The sequence below is a fragment of the Hirundo rustica genome, chromosome 2 (genome assembly GCF_015227805.2).
Source record: "Hirundo rustica isolate bHirRus1 chromosome 2, bHirRus1.pri.v3, whole genome shotgun sequence".
NCBI classification, from domain to species: domain Eukaryota; kingdom Metazoa; phylum Chordata; class Aves; order Passeriformes; family Hirundinidae; genus Hirundo; species Hirundo rustica.
In genome coordinates, this window is record NC_053451.1 from 110,325,842 (window position 1) to 110,348,154 (window position 22,313).

Consider the following 22,313-nt stretch of genomic DNA (forward strand, 5'->3'; position numbering starts at 1 on the left):
CTTGTATCTAAGGAGGCACAAGAGATACCAATGATAAATCTTCTCTTACATAGCCAAAAGCAATTTTTTTCAAATTCTGAGTTACTGAAAAACAGAGAAAAAAGATACAGAGCTAGGCTACTATTATATGAGAATTTTCTAATAAACCAAATACATTCTCACAAAAACCTTGAAAATGATGGCCATTTGTGATTAAATGTATGAAACGGGGCTTTATAAGAAATTAATAAATTAGACTGTTATTAAGAGTAGGAATGGAATGCTGCTATGACAGCAGTCTGTATAAGTAGGCATGATAACAAGATTAGGAACTAGATGTTGTTAAATATCTTAGTAGAATACACAAATTTTCAGCAAAGGAAGAACCAAGTTACAGTATTAAGCAGTAAACTCAAAAGTATTTTACACAAATAGAGATTTTAAATTTGCTTACTGCTTCAGAATATTGTGATACTACAAGTCTGCACAGGTTGAAAATACAGTTAAATTTGCAGAATGGAAATCTAGTACAGCATTACAGGAATGCCTCTGACTCCATCTGAAGGAGTCCTGAATTTCAAAGCAGAAAGCCTCAAAATATGTATAAAGCATTTCTGTACATTTGCAGTGTTACTCATCTCTAAGCAACTTCTGTTGAAGGTGGAATACTGAGCTACACTGACCTTTAATATATCACAATGTAATGTAAACTAGTGCAGTATAGTGGTTTATATTATTATGCAACAAGTTCTTACTCTGGAATCTGAAAATCTCTGGAGGTGGACCTAATCTATAGCTATAGTAATACCTATAGTCCTGTGTCACTAGCTTAAATCTGGGACTGAATAATACAAATATTTACAAAAGAAATACGCAACAATAACCTTTCCTGTGCATGCTAACATTAGAACCAGAACACGCTTTGAAATGATTGTACTGAAGTACACAATCCAGAGCATAAGAAAGATGAGATGAAATATGCCTCTGAATAATTTTTGAAAAGGCTATTATTTATTACTTAAAATTTAAGATTAAGAGATTGATAACATATCTGCCTTTAGAACATACAGAATTTAGCATGTCTAGCTACATTTATCTTAACAAGGCAAACAAGTCTAATTTTATTAGCAATGAAAGAAAAATTACAGATCCTACTTCAGGCAGGATGCAGTATACAACTCTTGCTCATCAAAACTGGTAATTATTCATCTAAGAACGCTTGAAATATCACTGACAGATCAACTTAATACCACTGTCAATTCATAATTCTAAGTAGAAAAGTTCAAGAAGCACCACATGGGGCAATAACAAAAAAAAAACAGAAACGCTGGGGATATGCCTCATTTATTCCCATCTGTTGCAGAACACTTTTACCCTGAGGCATCCACATTCATCTTTCTGCTCCTAAAAAAAAATTTCCTATAATCTTTCACTCTCTATGCAGTTTTGTTTTATTTTCACTGATTCTTATCCTAAGCAATATCTTAAATTGACAAATTTCTGAGGCTTTTATGCATCACGTAAGAGCAGCATTACCTTACATTGGTCTCCATTTCATTGGCCTTCAACAGAAAACTTCCACCACCAGGGTGAGGAAGCCCCACCAAGCCTGTGTGGCCCCCCCAGGAGCCAGAACATCCCATCAGCTGGACCAGTGCTGGAACCAGGGCTGGTGACCTCTTGCTTTCTCTCATTCATTTCCTTTTTTTTCTCTCTTTCTTTTCATCTCTCCTCTTTATCCAAAACCCACTGCCACATCCTTACACAATAGGTCAGAGATTAACATATCAACTTCCATGTTAAGTGCGTGATTTACTATTAAAACTTGGTGAGTTTATGCAGACCCTGACTTCTGTTGTTCCTTTCAATCGTGAGTATTTATGAATCTTGGGTGCTCCTTTCACATCAGGGCATTTCACTTAGACATAATTTTGATTTAAAATGCTACAAATCTCAGCAATTCATTATGGCATTGCTGGCTTCTAGATTGGCTTCACAATGATTACTATAATGCCTGTGTTTTATTATTCAGCAAAAAAAAAGTTAAATACTGCTCTCAATGAAAGTTACTGTTTGATACTTAAAATTAATTAAGAGAATATTTTTTAGACTTCACAGTCTGAAATATGTTTTCTCCTCAAAAAATATCTGAAGTTGTATTACTATCCTCAGCTATAACACGCTCAATATGTATATTTTGCATGTATTGCAGAAATAGCATTAATTACACAAATAATCAGAATTCTTATTTATTCCAATTAACATACAAACACTGCCAAGTTCCTTGTTTGGCTGAAAGCAGAATTGCTGTTTAGACATCTTGCAGTATGTTGCAAGTAAGGAAACAAAAATTCTTCCTAAGCATTTGTCTGATTATTTCTCTTTAGAAAACTGTTTTTGAGAGCCAGCATATATTTATATACATAAATACATTTTTTCATATAAGCATACATGTCTACAAACACACGTAGGTATGTATATGTATGCATATATGTACACACAAACAAATACAAAAATATACATGGGCCTAACAGTTTAGGCTTTACTTTCTTTTTTTAAAGATCTTTTCGATAGGTTTTCAAATATGAACCCTTTGAATGTTTTCAACATAGATCTCCAAGGATTACCCTTAGGATTACCCTTCTTTACACTTTTATTTCTCTGAAGCTGCACAATGCCAGACAGTATGAATTGTACAAAACAATTTTTTATACTACTCAAAAATCTAAAAAGTTAAATGAAACATGAAGTTCTGCTTATTTCTCAATGGCATATGGACTTTAAACTCAGAAAACAATTATTTTTCTTTTTTTAATTAAAAAAATTCTGATATGTGTTACCCTGGTGTGTCTCAGTAACAGATATGATCTTGTGGGTTTTTCAGTTATAGGAAACAAACATGGAGTGTTCAAATCAACAAAGAAAGGCAAGCAGGACTGAAAAGCCTATTTATTGGACTCCATATTTACATCTTTATTGGACTCCATATTTACATCTTATGTTTCATTATTATGTTCTGCTGTGCAGATCATTAAATATAACATAGAAAATGGTTTAAAACTTTGCTAATTTATATTTCAGGAAATATTATCCAGGATTTATTATTCAAGAACAATATTCCCTTTTTCTCTTTGTTGCAAGTCAGACTTTTTATAATCATGATAGCAGTTCATTAGATAGTCTTTTTCACTTCTTTAATTCAGCTTTTTATCAAGTGTGTAAAAAGCAGGATTCATTATTTCGGAAAAGACTGTTTTGCAGTGATTCTAACTGAAAAAAAAAATTACATGAAATTAAACAAGATTTTTCCCTTCCACCTTTGAAAGGGTGGAAGTATTCTTTAACTCTAGTTTCTCAATTTTCTCTGAAAACCATTAAATTGAGAAGCAAAGATCAGTGGAGTCCATAAATATCCTTCCTAAAAACTGGGGAAAGAAAGGCGAGAGGGCAGAGCACAAAGGGCAGAGAGGAGAAAATTCATGAAAACATAGGAAAGAAAAAAAATATACTTCTGAATTGCTATTTCAGAAACAACCTTAAATAAAAGTTCTACAGAATCAGTTTTAAAACTAGAATTCTACTTAACTCTCATATAGTTTTGTGAAAATATGTAATCACACACTAAAATATCTCCTCCCCTAACATTTTAACTCAGATGTCATGCTGAATTGATATCAAAATTAGAAAATATAAAAATTAAAACCACAAAACCCCCAAGCTCACTAACAGTGAAGTGAATAAAATGCATAAAACCAAGAACTTTCTTAATTGGAAGGAAGAATCTTGCAAGATACCACTATGCCGAAGATTGCCAGACACACCTACGTTGGCAATGGATTAGAATTTCTCTTCCCTCATGAACAGATTTTCCCAGTAAAGTAAGATGTATCTGCTCTGGGGACAGCTCTTGAATCTCAGACATAGATTGACTGTTCAGGTATTGCTGATATTTACTGGCTGTCACCTTCTCTAACAATTTTATTTTAAATATAGAACAATCTATTATTTTCAAAATCTTCCTGGAACACACTGAAGAAAATTCCTGATTTCTAAAAACATAATTTATCTTTTTTACCATGGTAAGAGTCATAATTAATAAGGAAGAGACATACAGCTTCTCAGGAGACAATTTAATTCACCAATTTCCAAGATTTTTTAGTATTTAGGGACTACAGGATATACAATATTTCAATACTCAAGAAACTCTTTAAGGGTTTTTCCTGACTGTTAGTTTTTCATGCTATTAGCAGTTAGTCTTTTAGAGAGAAACGTTGAAAAGAAGCATGAAGATAAAGAAATTTATCTTTACCAGTAAACTGAAAATTTATTACGTTCAAATAATTAATGCTTCCTCTGATATCATTATTATTATCCATATAATGCCTTAACTGGGCACTGAACCTTACATTTAATGTATAATTACAGTCTCAGCATAACGGCCATAGCTGCATTTCACAGTTTTATGGCATTTGCACTCAAGTTTCAACACTGCTTTCCAGTTTGTGGTCAATAAGACATAGCACAAAGCCTGCCCTTCACAAACACATGCCAAGATGCTTTTAAAAGGTATCTATTTTTCAGTAGCAGTAAGGAGAGAAGATGTGGAGACACTAAAATCCTCAGTAATGTTCTCTCCAAGCTATTAAGATCTTAATTCTTTCAAGAGGAGAGTTCTGATGAATGGCATAGTTATCTCTGACTTTGGAAGAGTGTAATAAGGATGAATATTTGAAACCTCTCTGCACTGCAGTAGCTTAGGCTTTTCTCACTGTCACACTTCACTTTAAGGAGCTTAGGTATCAAAGGAAAGACTGAGAAATGTGGCCTGGGTTGATCCTCATTTATTTAGTGGAAATTGATCACCAAACAGAGTGTTTTGAGCTGAAAACAGCAGGTTAATTCATTGTGATAGTCAGGGGTGAGTAGTCAAAGCAGAGTGCTTGGATGGTAATATGCAGGAACATAAATTTTAAGCAAAAAAAGTGGTAATTGCTCTCTGATCTGCACTGTAGTGAGAACTGGAAAAAAAAAATAAACACAAACCCTAATCCTTCTCTTTAAACTAACAAGTAATAACATCCAAAATTCAAAACTGAGGATATTTGAGACTTTCAGCTGAGCTGCATGAACACTTAATATACTCTGACATTTTTCCTTATGACACTTAATTTCCTCTGGAAAAGCCTGCTTAAATGCTTAGTTTAAAGCTAACATAATTTAAAATGTCAAAATATCTGAGTATAAATTTAAAGATTAACCTTAACATCATAAAACTTAAAGGACCAACAGTATATCAGAATATTAAATCTGACAAGGTATATAAGCTCTTCTCCAATGCATGATCTTAAGAAACAAATTCAGACTAATGACTCCTGGGGGGATATTACTGCTCACCAGACTCCAGACAGACTCTGTGCCACTGACCATAACCCTTTGAGCCTGGCAGTTCAGCCTAATTTCTGTCCACCTCACTGGGCTCTTAACTGGCCTTTACTTCACCAGTTTGATTTTGAGGATTTTACAGGAGGCGGTTGAAAGCCTTGCCCAAGCTGAGACAGACAACATCCATGCTCTCCTCCTGTCCATTGAGCTGGCCATGTCATCATGGAAGGCAATCAGATTGATCCAGCATTATTATCCCTTTGGAAATTCACGGCAACTACTCAAAAAATGTTCCTGTACTTTGTATGCCTGGTAATGTTTGCAAAGATTATTTACTCCATCAGCATCCCAAGAGACAAGATGAGGGTGACTGGATTCTCTTTCTAGATGGGAATGACATCTCTTCCAAACTTTCCCCCTCAGACTGTCCTGACCTTTCCAAGGCTGTTGAATGTGACCTTGTAATGACATTGGCCTCTCAGCACTTGGTGAACCCCATTGGGTGCCCTGGGCTTGCGTTTGTTCAGTGGTTCCCTAACCTCATCCTCCTCCACCAAGGTTAAATCTTCCTTGTTCCACACCTTCCCTTTCATCTCAAGGACCTGGGATTGCTCAGTGCTCAATCTTAAACAGTAACGACCAAGGTAAAAAAGAAGGCATTGGGTCCCTCAAGTCTTTTTTTGGTTCTTTGCCCTCAGATTCCTTGCCTCGTTTGGTGGGAAGAACAGCACAGTAGCAGACACCAGTTCATTCTGAAGCAGCAAAAGCAAAACAAACTAGAGGAAAATGAAGGCTAAAGCAGAGGATTCAAAGAGATATTGAGGCAGGTCATCTCTGAAACAAAACAGTGTAAGACTGCACAACTAAATGCTTTCATAATGAAAAGGCATAATAGTAAGACTATGAATTTCAGATTTTTTCAGAATTTTCTCTCTTTTTTGGATTATTAGAACTTTGCCAATGCTCATTTATGCAGCTTAGGGAGAGAAATGGAAGCAGAAGCAAAAGAAAATGCAGCTTATATGCACACATCAAGTTATTTCTGTGTGTCCTACAGAAAAGAGGATACAGAACTCATGAACCAAAAAACCTGTAAAGAAGTTGATATAGCAAGGCAGTATCTGTAACTTCCCATATGCAGGAAGTATATATAAACTCTGCCTTTTCATTCCAATCTTGCAGTTCTCTGAAAGCAGAAAAGTGTAATTAAGTGAAATTGTAGGCAAGAACTGTAATGCAGATAAACATCCCCTGGCAGTAACCACAGAATTCATCTTCACCTGTGACCCAGAGTCAAAGCTACAATCAGATTTGCACTAATTAATACATCAGCCTAGAGAGTTATCGGTACTGACAGAATGATTTAGCAGAAGTTATTATTTTCTGAGAACACCAATATTGTAATTAAATTGCTCTTTTGGGGGGCCAATTTTGGGGAGCCTTTAGAACTAAATAATTGTAAAAACCCCTACTTTACAACTGCTGATAACTACATGATGACACAAAAAACCAGACCCCTCATTTTTATATTATAATTCATTACATATTCTTAGGCCACTAAAATAACACTTTCAATAATTGGCTCCTTCAATGCTTCCTTAGTACATATTTCACTTGGACATCTGCAGCTTTTTTGTCTGGTAATGTCCACTCAATCTGCACTTTAGGATTCAGATTCACTCCTCTCATCTTTAGAGACTATAACTCAATTAAAAGTTTAATGTTAAATAAGATATATTTGGCACTCAGAATCTCCCCAGTGAGCTCCCATAGACCAGAACAAGCCCAGCTATGCCTCAACACCCAGGTGTTAGTGGAGCCTGCAGTCCAGAGAACAGATGAGGATGAGGGGATGAGGAATTTATCCATGCAGCTTTTACAGTAAGCCACAACCCTGGCCAGACAGAGCCATTCTCTCTGAAAGTTGCATTCTACACACAGGGGACTCAGAAATGCCCAGCAGAGCAGCACTTACAGCTGTTAGAAAGCTCCACTAAAACAGGCACGGATAATAAAAAGTAATTTATTGCAAATACACCTACCTACTGCAGGGCATGTTACTTAGCTAGGGAGCTGCCTGAGTTAATCATAAGGCCAGACCCAGACTATGTAAAAACAGCTAGTTTCTGTTGGATGCAGGAGGTAGAGACTAATATTTTACTCTCACCAGTAGAAGTATTCAATACATTTAAGAATAGCCATTACAATTTGCTTCTACGCAGTAAAATGAGAAAAGCAAAGGGATAGTCAAAGCATATGCAAGACAGAGATTCTGCCCAAATGAGACTTATGGAGGATGACATCCCAATGGATTATCCATAACTGAGAGAGGTCAGAAATCGCTTGAGACAAAAAATGACACCAGAAATTTTTTTCCATATGTGGCTTATGAGCCATTCTGGAGGTCACCCCTGCTTATCACGACTGGCCTTTCTTGGTGTTCACCACACACCCAAAATTATTGCTGAAAAAGGAAGCTAGGGTAAAGAAGCAAAAAGGAAAAATCATGAAAGGAAATAGAAGTAATAATTACTAGTGGTTGAACAGTTTATCAGATTTGAATACCAGAATTGTCTAGATCAGTCTTAAATGGAAAGGGTAATTTTATCTAGCCTTACTCAAGCAATTATGAGAGTCAACATGCTCTTGCAAACAGGACAAGATTTGTAATCTGGAACCTTGGTCTCTACTCCCTTCCCAAATGTCATTGAATAAAGGACATACAAAAATATTCTAAAACTTCTGAAAAGCTAGCTCTCAAACAAACCACTATAAGCACACATAGTAACAACTGTGTCTGATTCTAAACAGGAATACTAAGATAAAGTTATTACTGTTAGCACTTCCTGACAACATCAAAGGAAAGAAGAAAGTGAGAAGGTTCACATCACCCTTTTTGCCTAGATAAAAGCTATAAGAACACAGAACACAGAAGATCCACCATAAACAGTGCTAATCAAAAGATGCTGATTTTTGAACACAGAAACACAAAGAAAGGAAATACATAATGCTAGGCAATAACATATTAGGAAAAAAAAAAAAAACGTTTCAGTGGCAAGGTCACAATATCTGTATGAATAACAATTGTAAAAGTCTACAAAAGGAATATTAGAAGAAAGAACATAGTGAAAGAATTCTCTCACCTCTTTGACTATCTTTCCAAACAATTTTTCGATGTGTCTCATAATGTTTATTCAACCAGATGATGACGGCTCGTTCATATCGAGAATATATATTACTGCATAAAGGTTCTGATTTTATTCCTGGCATGTTCTTCAAGCTTTCCAAGCTTGATGGGTCAGGAACAATACGGGGAGAAATGCATGGAAGAACAAACACCTGAAATGACAAAAAATGTTTTAAAGCATGAACTGTAAAAAAACTTTGAACTGACAGATAAAGAAAAAAAACACCACTTCAGACTCAAAAGGTTTACTAATTTGGGAAAAGTTTAGGAGACTTCACATCAGCACCCACATAATCACTGCACAGGATGGTGAAAGGTCTCAAGGGCAAGACAAATTAGAAGCTGTTGGAGACCAGGGCATTCCTTTCGTTGCCCTGGAAGGTCAGGAACCTGGGCAGGGGGGTCTGGGACCCCAGCCTAGAGCTCAGAGAGACACTGGCTTTGATTTCAGTCCATGGGAAAAACTTCCTACGCTGAGAGAAGGTTTACAGGCTACAAGAATGTGAAAAAATAGTAGTTTAGCTTATCACAGAGTGAGAAAATAGTAATTTTAGCATTCACTAGCATTGAAGTGAATGGGGACAAGATGGAGAATCTGGGGCGTTGTCTCCTTCTTCTTCTCCTTCTCCTTCCCTCACTCCATTGCTGCATTGATGTAGCACAAAGTAGTTAGTGAAGATTAGGTCAAAGTAAAGATGACCTTTTTAGTAATAGTGATAGACATTGGTAAGAAATAGTAAATAAGAAATACGTAGTAATTAGTATAAAAGATAAGGACAGCCCAGCTCGGGGGGAGACGTGAGGAATCCATGCAGCTGCGAACATCTTGTCGGACTCCGAGAAAATTGTAAGATAAGAAACAATAAACGAAGTATGCAACATTGAAAAATCTAAACCTGAGAACTCTGTCTCTTCCTTCGGCTTAGCTCGGAGCTGTGCAGGGGAGCAAAAGACCCTGAAACCACCTGAATGTTAGGGAAAGCCCCCAACAAGAAGCCACTGTGATCACCTGGTTTGTTCAGCTTGGAGAAGGCTGAAGAGTAACCTCACCACAGACTACAAAATTCCTCAAGGAGGGCAGAGGAGAAGGAGGTGCCAATCTCCTCTCTGATGATCATCAGCAAGCTTCATTCATTGATTGATTGAAGCAATAACTTCAATCAGCAATAAGCTTCATTCCATTTACTTGTGTAAATGGAATGAAGCTGCAACAGGGCAAGTTTGGATTTTAGGAAAAGGTTCTGCACTCAGTGGGTCGTCAGTCACCAGACCAGGGAAGTGGTCATGGGACCAACTCAGTCAGAGTTCAGGGAGCATCTGGAGAATGCTCTTAGTAATATGGTTTAGTTTAGGTAGTCCTGTGAGGAGCTGAAAGTTGGACTCAATGCTCCTTATGGGTCCCTTCCAACTTGAGATATTCTCTGATTCTAAATATTTTGGTTTTCAACTTTTCTCCAAGTTTTGATGAACCCTGTGAAATTACTAGGTCATCTGTATTCCAAGAATTACTGTGCATATTCTATCCAAACCATTAACTGATATACAGCGCAATCTATAGACAACATTCAAATTGTATCTTTCATGACCCAGTTGCTGATTTAGGTCCAAATTACGCTGGCTGTTTCTCCTGAAAAGATTCACATTAAAGGCCTAAAATAAAATTCAGAGCAAAATTGATTTCCTGGGCCACAAAAGCCCAGGTGGCTCATGTCTAGCCTTTCATCCACCAGCACCTCCAAGGCCTTCTCAGCAGAGCTGCTCATGATCTGTTCATCACTCCGCCTGGGTTGATACAGGAGGTTTCCTTGACCTGACTGATATAAAATGTGATTGAATCAAGGCATTTCAAGCTACTTATTTTTTAGGGTTTCATCTCATCAGGGAAAAAAAAAAAAAAATCAAAACCCAAACAACAAAACATACAGGCATAGTATTAATTTTGGCGGGTTTTTGCTCTGTGCTAGTCTGTCAGGTACCTATGAATCCTACAGCAAATTTAAAGAACAGAAAAATGACTTGCTTTCTGGTAACTGATTGCATTTTTCCACACCCATGCTCCCATGTGCTCTTAAGTCATCTGTCTGAGCCCGTGTACAGATACTGTTTCATCTCTATTTTTTATTGTGTTTTCTCAATCAATAATCACATAATCAGAGAATAGGTGAGGTTGGAAGGCAGCTCTGGAGATCATCTGGTCCAAATCTCCTGCTCCAAGAACAGAGTGCTTTTCCAGGATTGCATTCCACTGGGTTTTGAATATTTCCAAGAACAGTAACTCCACAACCCCCTCAGGGTATCCATTCTAGTGTGTGACCACTCTGACAGGAAAAAAGGTTTCTTAAGTTTAAAGGCATTTCCTGCATCTCATTTCGTGCCTGGTGCCTCTTACCATGTCATGAGGCTCTACTGAGGAGTTTGGCACTGTCCTCTTTACAACTAACCTCCCCTCAGGTATTGAAACACATTTCTTAGATACACCCCCCTGCCCAAGCCTTCTCTTCTGGCTGAACAGTCTCAGCTCTTTCAGTCTCTCCCTAAAAGATAGATGCTCCAGTCTCTTAAATCATCTCTGGGATCTTTCATTGAAGTCACACTCCAGTACATCCATATCTGACTTGTACTGGGAAGCCCAAATATTAATTATAAATATAAAATAAATCTAAATATCTAATATCTAAATATCTAATATCTAAATCAAAATAAATCTGTTTTCCATCCCTTCGAACACAAATAAATATTTTTTTCTTCTAGGCACATAAATGCTACTGATCATTGATGAGGACATAAATTTTACTTTGGAAAACGTGACACCCAAGTTTTTTTCTCTACCATCAGTAAAAATAAAATAGAACAAAATTTGAGAAGCCTATACTGACCAAGCTGATCATATTTTTTTAAAAAAATAGGTATTATAAAAAAATCCTTAGCTGTTCAAAAATTTCAGTTGAATGTAAGGTAATAAATGCTACAGTTATACATCTAAGCAATTGTGTCCAGTGAAAAGGGCTTCTAAGCAAGGTAACACAAAAGCATGGCAGAGTTTTCTTTATTTGCACTAATAATTAAATAACATTTAATTCTACAAAATGCAGACTGTTCCCATAACATTTCCTAGTCAGAACACATTAACACAGTTATAAAGTTTACAAGAAATTAAAATATTCTCACTCTCTTTTTCCTTCTCTGTTAGCAAGAAATAAAATACTTAAAAGTATTTAGTTTGAAAGATGTGTTTGGAAAAAATAGAAACCTCCAATATACCACAGATCTTTCTCAAAATAAAGCTTTTGGTAATCAGTTCCTCAGAATCTGGTAGTAAATATATCTGCAATTTACCTTGTATATCTGCAGCAGCACATCCATCCAAGCTCGTTTGCTCATGGTCTCAAACGTTCTGTGCCCCAGAATGAAAACAGACCTGCCACTTAATTTGCCTGAGCTTCTCATGCTGCCTCTCTTCACTTCAGGTGTGAAACACTTCAAATAAAAGGATGGGATTTTTTTTTCAATATTCATTTCATCAGTTTGGATAGGAAATTCACAAAAGGACAATAATGAATCAATAGTATAAATGGGTGTTAACATCTATTACAGTGCAATAGTGACCAACATTAGAACCATTTTCAGTTTGCTGCTATCTCAAGAATAAGAACCATAATAAAGAATTGACAGGAGTTGAAAGCAGAAATCAAGAAACAGGGAAAACACACAAAATATTTTATTTAAAAATGGTAAAAGCTGTATGATGATCTGATCTCTACTTTAAAACATATCTGTTGGACAATAATATCAGGTATGAACAGTATCAGGAGGAACTGAAAAAACAGGGAGACCAATGTAAATACTGGAGTCAGCTTAAATTCTTACTTAGTCTCACACATGTCCTTAGATTTATGAAATGGAAAACAGACACCACAGTAAGAACACACATGGTCCACCAAGAACTTCCATTAGTATTCAAAGGACTGAAACTAGTCACGTGGGCTTTCTTAAAAGGAGAGACAACACCAAACCTACCTACCCTCAGTCCAGTATTCACTTCCGTCCATATCTCATAATCTTCAGGTGCAAGCAGAAATTCTGGCATAACATGAGAAAGATATGCTCCTTGGCCTCTGAAATCACAAAGCAGGAAAAGTTAATAGGAAAGATAATTATTTTTTAAAGAAATCCAATTTTTTCAAGTTGTTCAACCTTTGTGTAATCTCCTCTATCTGAACAGCCTCTGGACTAATGGTCCAGCTCCATGAATTGCTTAGATGAGCTTCATGGATAGAAACTCATGTTCAAATCCTACAGCTACAAGTACACACTAAAAGAACATACAACTCCAGACAGACTGGCTGGTTTATGAGCATTGCTCCTCCATGAAGGATTTTTTAAAACACAAAACACCAAAACAAATAATACTCATTTCTACTTGAAAGCCAAATGACCAGTGTTGCATAATATCAGCAGAATTAAAACTTGATGATGCTTTTATGTCTACGGTTTCATATTTACAAATTATATTGGAAGCCTAATGGGTGTAAGCAAAGGTATTTCAAAACTCTCAATGGACCTGCCATCTCTTCTCAAGTGACTTATAATTGCAACAAGAAAAGTAATTGCTGTAACAAAAGGCAACTTCATTAAACTGAATATGAAAAAAGTTAATTTCCAAGTAAAGAAGGACTATTCATTATCTCAAATGACACAGTTCGAACAATTGGCTGGAAAGAAAGGAAAGCAATGCAGAATTCTGAACCTTATTTTTCAAATGAAAGCAGAAAAGCTTCCTGAATTTTAGGTCAGGAAGATTATCATAGCATATCTAGATTTAAATTGTTCTCTGAGTTTTTAAAATGGTTAACAGGAATAAAAATGAAACTAGTATTTCTTCTTATACAACCAATCTTTCATTCAAATTAAATTATCACACTTTTCAGTACCATACAATTAAAAATAAATTTAATTTGTACATTAAAAGTCAAATATCACAGTTTGTAATTAGGATCATGACAAGTTATTACTCTTCTCACAGAATTATATCTTTCTAGTAAAAGTATAATTTCAGTTTCCATATTTTACTTGGAAAATTATTCTTTATCTTTTCAAATAACTGAAATTTCATGTTTTATACAATTATCTAGCATATTTTTTAAAACGCAAGTATTTTAACCAGAAACACAAAAATAGCATCAAGTTAGCAGTCTGGTTCTAAAACTCACCATGTCTGAAATTCCTATTTTCCACTAACCCAGAAAGTCGGCTCCATGAAATCTCTTTTAAACTTCAGCTTCTCCCAAAGGAAAAAATAAGGAAGCTATACAGTACTAATCTTTTCAGGTATCCTATCTTTCTTTTGATCTTTTTACTTGTCAAATACATAGGAGTAGGTGTAACCTATAAATTTCATTCCCAGAAAAGCATGTAACATGGTTACATGTCAGTGCGCTGGGTTTGCATTAATTGACATTTGGTGAGGAGGGAAAAAGTCACTATACTACACTACAGTCATCATAGCAAAGCTCTGCATAACTGCATGTTCTCATAATTGGCTGCATTTTGCTACTGTGAAACACTGTCTTAACAAAATTCCTCTTCATTCAGGTTAATACTAAACATGAAGCCAGTTGTCCAAGATCAAAATTTTCACACTGTTAAGACGTCTCAAGATAAAGGGTTTGCAATAACCTGTTTGTACTGTAAAATACCAAGTTTTTCCTTTACTGCTGTGGTAATGCACCAAAGAAACCTTTTGACTGGAGAACAATAAAACTGATACTTGGAATGTTGCTTGAAACACTAAGCATCATTCACTTGCTTTGGCAAATGGAAAATCTGAGATATTATTATGCCTTATTTGCACCATGCTGACCAGAAAGTAGTGGCTGGTGTAAGAAAGCCAAGAACTATCTGCTGGCTTTCCACAAATCACAGTGAATATGCAGGGATAGCAGACCACAGATAAATTACTCATATCTCATCTGGGTTTAGATGTCTTCTCATCATTACACACAGTCATGCCAGCAGTGCAGATATCAGACATCTTTGTGCTACGATCTAAAAACACCTGTGAGGAAATGCAAATATTCTAGATGATCCTAAAATGCATAAGTAGGAAAAGTAGATCCATAAACGAGGGGCCACAAAGAAATCTTACAGAATTCACACAAACTAGGAGAGGCAGAAAACTAAGAGGATGTGGTTTCTACTACTTCATTTGACCTCAACAACCATCCATCATGAATGCATTTGTGTACAGAAGTACTGGACTTAGCCTTCATCAACTGGCTGCTGCTTCAATTCTGCTCTGAAATCATCCATGACTTAACAGCCAAACTTCAGTAAAACTGATGTCTTTTATTAAAATTTAGCTATTAAAGAGCTTTAAAAAAATTCCCAAGAAACATATTAGAAACACTTATATAGTTCTTTCCAATTACTGTTATTTTTAGCAAATAGGGTCGGAATCCATTTACTCCAAAACTCGTCATTTTAAGGTATTCAATAAACATAATTTATGCTAGTTTCAAGATTCCTAGATTCCTGGAAAATCTCAATGGGAAGTCTGCACATAAGAGTCATCAGCCTCCACCAAGAGCATCAGTGAAATGGTGAGATCATGAATGAAAAACTTGAACTGACTGTCTACTGAGTCTGTCTAAGAAGAAAGGTTTTGCAATTAAAGAAGCAGAGTTTCTGTTGAATTCCTGTGTTGGATTTAACCCTACCAAAGGACACTTTGATTAGTACAAACTGCAGATAACCTTGGTAAAAATAAATTAAAGGTTATAATACACACATCTTATCCCACAAAAAGGATAAAGGAAACCCTAAACCCACTGTATACCATCCAGTTAGAACTAGGCTTGAAGTATGCTAATTTTAAAAACTTGTACTTGTACTTAAGGACTTTTACTATCATACTTGTACTTACCTAAGGAAGGAAAGCAATTCAGAATGCTGCCAGTGGAGCTGGAACATTCTTTCTACTGGATCAGGGGGCAATGACTGGCTCGCTGCAATGCCTGGTATTGGCTCTCCATTCAGATGCAATAACATCGCATAAAAACCCTTATCCTTGTCAATCTTTTGTTTAAAACTCTTTTCTTGTGCAACGGTTAGCTGGACTATGCACACATCACTAGGAGAGAAAAAGCCTTTGATATTATTCTTCTAAATGCACAAAATGAGCTACAATTACATGTATCACTAGGCTAATTTAACAAACCATGAGTTAAAAACAGCAGCAAGAAAGGTTGAAAAGTACAGCATTTTTTATCTTTACAGAACTTTCATAATAAAGTAAGAATTTTGAACTGCATGGAATATTTATTCCTTCATAAATAAATGCATTCTGCCAAACAAAACTTGGATTTTTATCATTTTTATAAATGTCTGTGTGATTGTTTCCCAGGAGAGTGGCTTCTTCACTATTTAGTACCAAGCTAGATAAGACCAAATAAGCAAGGCTACCACAGCTGATATATTTCAAGGGCGCTTGTGACACTTTTGATCCTAAAACATTCTTTCCCATCTGTTTCTTAATCTTTAGATTATGTGGGGGAAAAAGACACACTGTTAAAGCACTGACTTATGCCACCAAAGAAAGGACAAAGGCTAGAACTCTTTTTACTCTCAGAGAATCAATTTCAGTTAAGGAGGTGACATACAGTTTGAATTCCATATTTAACATACACTGCATTATAATTCGCAGTGTCATAGCTGAAAATGTATTTTAGAAAGTAAAAATTAACACCTGGATGACATTTTTATATAAGCACCATATAGAAGCTACAATTTTGACAGAAAACTGTGCATTAGAGTGTGTTCATATTCCTTAGATCATATCCAAACCACTTGAGTAGAGCTGTTAGCCTGTTAGGAGACAGACAGGAGTTAGCTCTAAGCAGGCATGAATTACCGTCTCAGGGAGTGAGGTACTGAAATGGGATTTTGTCCCTTAGACCAGCCAAAGAGTGTGAACCAACTCTTCACAGCAGCTAGGGTCTTTTGAAAGAAGGTGTATTCCTCTTTATCTTCATCAGGATAAAATGATAATTCACGTTTATTTCCTTTCCCATCGCTTTGACTGTCAGTTTTACTCTCTTCATTTGTTCCTTCATTCTCTTCACTTTCATATGCGTCACTCTCACTTTCATTAGTGGTGCTCTCTGAATGATATGCACAAAATAAAACATCCAGAAAGATTTCTTATTTCCCCATTTTTGTCTAGTAAAAAAATATCCAACGCACAATTGCTTTCAAAGAACAAAAAACTCCCAGACAACAAACGATCAACCCATTTTAGGGAAAAAACTATTTAAATTACATATACACACCCTAGGAATAGAACAAACGATATATTGAAATCTAATTTCAGTTTCAGCAAAAAGCATTACCCAACCAGTAAAAAATAAATTGAGGCATGGCTTACAAAACTACAGCCAGAATCTTAAAAGGATCAGTTTCACACACAGTTCCAACAGACACAGCTTTGCCTGTCAGTCATTGCAAGTTCACTTTAACAGTTATTGTACAAATATAACTCTCCCTACATCTATAAGCCTTTGGACTTTTTTCCCCTCTGTTAGGCTTCCTCACTCCTGAATTCTGATCTGTTTATAACTTATGTATTTTAACAACTATTAGTTGTTAACATCAACAATATCGTTGCTCAAAAAGGTAACTAAGAAAACAAACAATAGCTTTCCTTGTAGCACAAATAATTTAGGTGACCGCATCCTTGAAGGTGTATTTTAAACACTGTTGCAGTTTCATTAAATGGTGCAAAAATAAAATCAGTTGATATCCTTGTGAATTAAAAAATATCTTTCTGGGATTAAAAAAAAAAAAAAACAACCACAATACAATGTGGACAAAAGAGGCTCATTCTTTGTAAGATCATTGATTTTATGTGCTGTACTATGCACATAAACTATGTACTATACCTGATGCAGAATCTTCACAGGTTGAACCACCAGCTGCACCTAAAGGACTTGTGGAATAACTCTGTGAAGATGATGGTGGCGTAAAACACGGCTGCAGAACAATTTCTCCAGTGCTGAAGTCTTTATTGTCTGTAAAAAAAAGATTCAAGTTGCAGTTGAGAAAACATATTTTACTGTCTGTGCTCTAAAAAATGACAAATTAATATCTATTTTTATTTTTTTTCTACTTCATGCTTCAATTGATCAAGTAACAGTTCTTATTTGGCTGATAAAATCTCACTTTGGTCATTAGACTGGAGTCCAAAAAAAATTTCATGCTGCCTTTTTTTTGTTTTCCATTAACTGATGCATCTTCCTATTTGCTGAAAAGCACCTATCAGAATAATGCTAGTTCAAGAATTCTGGGTCATGAACAAAATATTCTTATGGACTTCTTGTTCCCAGCTGTCTAATGAGTCTCAGTACATCATTATCAAGCTCTTTCAGACTCCACAACACATATTTTACAAACCAAACTCAGAAGTAAACTCTATCAATCCATCAGTTCTGAAATAGCAGATGTTCTGACATTCTCATTTGGCCTAAGATAGGATGAGAGGACCCTGTGTTGTCAGCCCAAAACAAAAGAGGCACCAAGTGTAGTTTCCAGAGAAGCAACACACCACTAAGAAAAGGAAGAACTTTCTATGATTATCTTTTAACTTTTGATTGCTGGCACTGTTATTTTTATCATCTGTGGGAAGTAAAACAAGAGCACGGTGTCAGAGTGGAGGCAAAGCCTTCCTGGATAACTTTCAAAGACACTGTATGGTATAGATATGCTTTGGTCACATTAAACAGCATTCCACATCAACACAGTCTATACAAAATCATATTAAAGAAACTCAAGGAATTTAGAAGTAATGACTTCCTTCAAAACTGACACAAACTGATGCGTGAACAAACCAATAAGCAATCAATGCAGGACAGAAATATCCCATTATTAATGGGACATCATTTATTATAAAACCATCACTCCATTTTTGTCTTATTCCTCAATGGAAATCTACAAATCATCTTTAAAAAACAAGCTTGCAGAAATGGTCTGTTGGTCACAAAAAATAAAGAAATAAAAAATGACACATTAATAAGGGATAATATTTTTTCCCCCTTCCTATCTTCATTTAATTGTGCTGTGATCCCTGAATGATGTGGTTCATGTACCCATCTTCTTCCATTTGAGTGACAAAGATCAAAACATTATCTGTCTTCTTGCTAATCCCTTTCAAATTTCCCAAGTATCAATTCTCTTTTCCCATAAACACTCCGAGTGACACGTTTACTTTAATGCAGTCTTAGAACTCAGTCTCTGATGCTTAATCTATCTCAGATCTAAGGACTTACTTGCTTATCTGAAAAACTTCTCTATTTCATCAAAATACATCAGATCGCATATACAGCTATAAAAACCATAATCATTTACCCCACACTGAACCTGCTTTAAGCAGCTTGGACTATTGGTCCCCAGGGATCCCTTCCAACCTGAATTATAAAAGGATCCCAATCTCTTCCCATAAGCACAGCCACACACAGAGCTTACAGATCACTGAGGCAGCAGAGATAGGTTCAGCACAGGGGACACAGGCAGAGATTTAGAGACCAGAGGCAGTAAGAGGGAGGCCAGCAGGGAGATATAATGTAGATAAAAATATTTCTGCTCTCTGACCACAGGTTTTTATTGGGCCTTAAAAGATAACTGCCCTTCTCCATTCAAAGGCAGGAAAACTATTCCCAACAGGCAAATAATGATCGCATTTTAAAATAACTTCATGTGGTTTCTCCTTTGCTTTCTTCAAAATGTGATCACTGTCTATCAATACAATTCAAATTAAGTTAACTAATTCCCTAATGTTTTGGCTGTTTTCCCTATTCATATTTAAACCACTATACAAAACATTCGGGAAGATTCCGGTTTGTTCAATATTTTTCAGTAAATATTAACTAATCATTTATATAACTCGTCTTTATTTTCAACAAGAAAACTGAAGCTATTGAATGGGTTTAAAACTTTATTTGCAGTATCCCCCTGCAATAAATGAGTGAAAATGCTATCTTGATGATCATATTCCTATTATCACCCTGAAAACACTGATAATACCAATCAATATAATTTCAGAGCTAAAGTGTTGACTGCTTACTGCTTCTCCAGATAATTTTTCGGTCAGAGCAGTGCAATGCCAAGTATGGGTACAAGGTAAGAAGACAATTGTCTGCTGTTCCAGAAACCCGAAATGAGAACCTGTTGAAAACAAAATACAGAAGTTACCATTTTCTGTTTACCAATGGTAATCAAGATATTCTTCAGCACAAGAACAAAAGACAGAGTGAAGGTATCAGAACTCCTTCATTCTTCTCTAGTGGCTAAACAGATTACACAGGTGGGACTGCACCTTTCAAAATGCTGAAGTTTAGTGTAGTATTTCCACTTCTTAGTTTTACTATGAGCATGAGTGTATCATCAGTCTGAAAGAGTCAGCAGAGATTTAATGAAATAAATTAACTCTGTATTTCTAAAAAGAAAAATAAAAACTACTAAAATCAGAAATGACATTAAGTCTTCTAAAGATGCCTACTAACTTGCTATATAATATGTCCTATAACTTTTGACAAGGGAAGTTTTCTTGAAAAGCAACTCCTATTTTGATGTAGCATTTATTCTATAGGACTTTGCAGAAATGTCAAAATAAATATTTAAAAATAAATAGATTCAATTCAAAAACAGTAAGATATTGACTGCAGTTGCTGGAATATAATAGAAATTGATGCCCATGCTCTGATGTTCACTAGAGTGTCCTACTTGCAACAACTTTATTGATGTGCAGCAATCCACCTTTTAACCCTCCTTTTGTACTTCACCTCAGTTTCTCAGAGTGTAGTCAACAAGCAAATTATTGCCATCAATGCAACCCTTGGAGCCATCTGTATTTATGCTCTTAGCTCATTGCAACTGACAGGTAATTAAACTGAGCTTAGTCCTACGCTATTAAATAGCTGGGTTTGTAGTCTTCATTTACTTATTAACTAACATTCATTTTAATCAATTATTTTGACTAAACTGTCAAAAGTAAAAAGAAAAATGTATTTTTATAATTCAAACAGCCTGCTGATATCCATCTTGCTTTAGTATATTGAGAATTATGCATATCAAAAATACACCTTGCACAGAATTAATTAATATATTTTCCATTTCCTTGAAATAACCAAAGAGAAATTTCTATTTATTGCAAATTTAGATTAATATTAAAAGATATTAAAAGACCTCTCAGGTTATTTATAATATGGCATAATTAGATTTCACTGCTATTTTTTTAAATTTAATAACTTAATTACCAGAACGTCGTTTTGTTTCCTCTTTCATACCTTCCTCTCCAAACACAACATTCTTGGATATCGCTTTCAAGGCAACTTTAATAAATAGAGAAAGGTTCCAACAAAATCCACAGCAAACTTTCTTAGAAGTTAAAGTATACCTCATGGGATTCCAATTTGATATCTAACAGTCATTTAAGTAAATAATCCAGCTCTGCAGTGCTTTGGTTTGCATTTAGGAAATGTAAATCCAACTGGAACTTGGCTGGGGGCAAGGCAAGGGCTCTGGCCGTTTGCACCTTGCAGCATAGTATTTCTTGTAGCAAATGTCATTCTTTCTGCTTTTATTCAGCAAAAAAACCTCAGCAGCAGGGCATCAGCAGGACAGATGGCCGTGAGAGGTACATCTACACCTATCTATGTGTACAAAATGTACATTTGTACACGCTCAAAACAAGTGTCAGGGCTTGTTTGTTCTACCTTCACCGAGCCATTTAAACACACACAGGATCAATAACCACAACACAGAAAGGTTTGCAACTTCCAAGTCATGACTTTACTGTGATAAATGACAGCTCTGCAGGCTGAATTTCAGGTGAATTTCAGGTGAATTTCAGACAACTGAGTGAGAGGCAGGAGAGGAAAAAAGCTGTAGGGAGGTTAATGAAAAACAGCTCACAAGTTACATGAATGTAACCCAATTGTCTGTATTATCAGACTCAGCCAGCTTCCTGATTTCTCAGGTTGAGGTGATTACCTCAGCCATTTCCATCCCAAATACCACTTTGGTATTCAGGGAAATCTTCATTCTTGCTCTGATTTGCACAGTAACACAACACAGAAAAGTGTGCTTGAGAACAACTGCAGTACATCCGAACCACTTACACAAATTCCATGAGTGAAACTACTCAGAGCAAAGGAAGTAACCGTGCAATGTAGATTATAAAGAACAGCCCCACAACAAAATATATGTGTACAAAGAAACCCCTCAGAGCTCGTGGTGCTGCCCCAAGCGAAGCTCCTCCTGTTCCAGCCTCGTTGGCTGCTGCGGTAACACAGTAAGAGACGCGAATACACCCAGCCAACAGCAAACACAATGCACATATTGAGGAGGAGGGATGGATCCTGCAGCTCGACAACTGATTCTGCAGCTGATACTGATCATAAGGATTCAACTTCCATGACTGTGGCTGCAGTGAGCATGAGATGGTGGAGGTCAGGACTGAAGGATGTAGAAGGGTCTGAAGAAGCTGCTCTGTGGGGAGAGACTGAGAGATGTGAGTGTTCAGCTGTGAGAAAAGAAGGATCAGAGGGATCTTGTCTGTGTGAAGAAATATCTGATGGGAGGGAAGAAGGAAGAGGGAGACTCTTCTCAGTGATGCTCAGTGAGACCACAAAATGCAGAGAGTACAAACTGCAATACAGGAAATTCTATCTCATCATAAGAGAAAAAAACAAACCAAAACCGAAACCATGAGAGT

At 36.1% G+C, this 22,313-nt stretch overlaps 1 protein-coding gene across 1 annotated transcript in view; it reads right to left on the minus strand.

The window, feature by feature from the left end:
- The window catches only part of CFAP47 (cilia and flagella associated protein 47), a 267,594-nt gene that overhangs the window by 194,082 nt on the left and 51,199 nt on the right, over positions 1-22,313 (minus strand). The window contains exons 27-33 of the mRNA XM_040055880.1: positions 19,662-19,762; positions 17,485-17,613; positions 16,458-16,707; positions 15,471-15,677; positions 12,570-12,663; positions 11,885-12,025; positions 8,505-8,700 (exon numbers count right to left, since the gene is read on the minus strand). Coding sequence (XP_039911814.1) covers positions 8,505-8,700; positions 11,885-12,025; positions 12,570-12,663; positions 15,471-15,677; positions 16,458-16,707; positions 17,485-17,613; positions 19,662-19,762 — 1,118 coding nt within the window. The remainder of the gene's footprint in view (positions 1-8,504; positions 8,701-11,884; positions 12,026-12,569; positions 12,664-15,470; positions 15,678-16,457; positions 16,708-17,484; positions 17,614-19,661; positions 19,763-22,313) is intronic.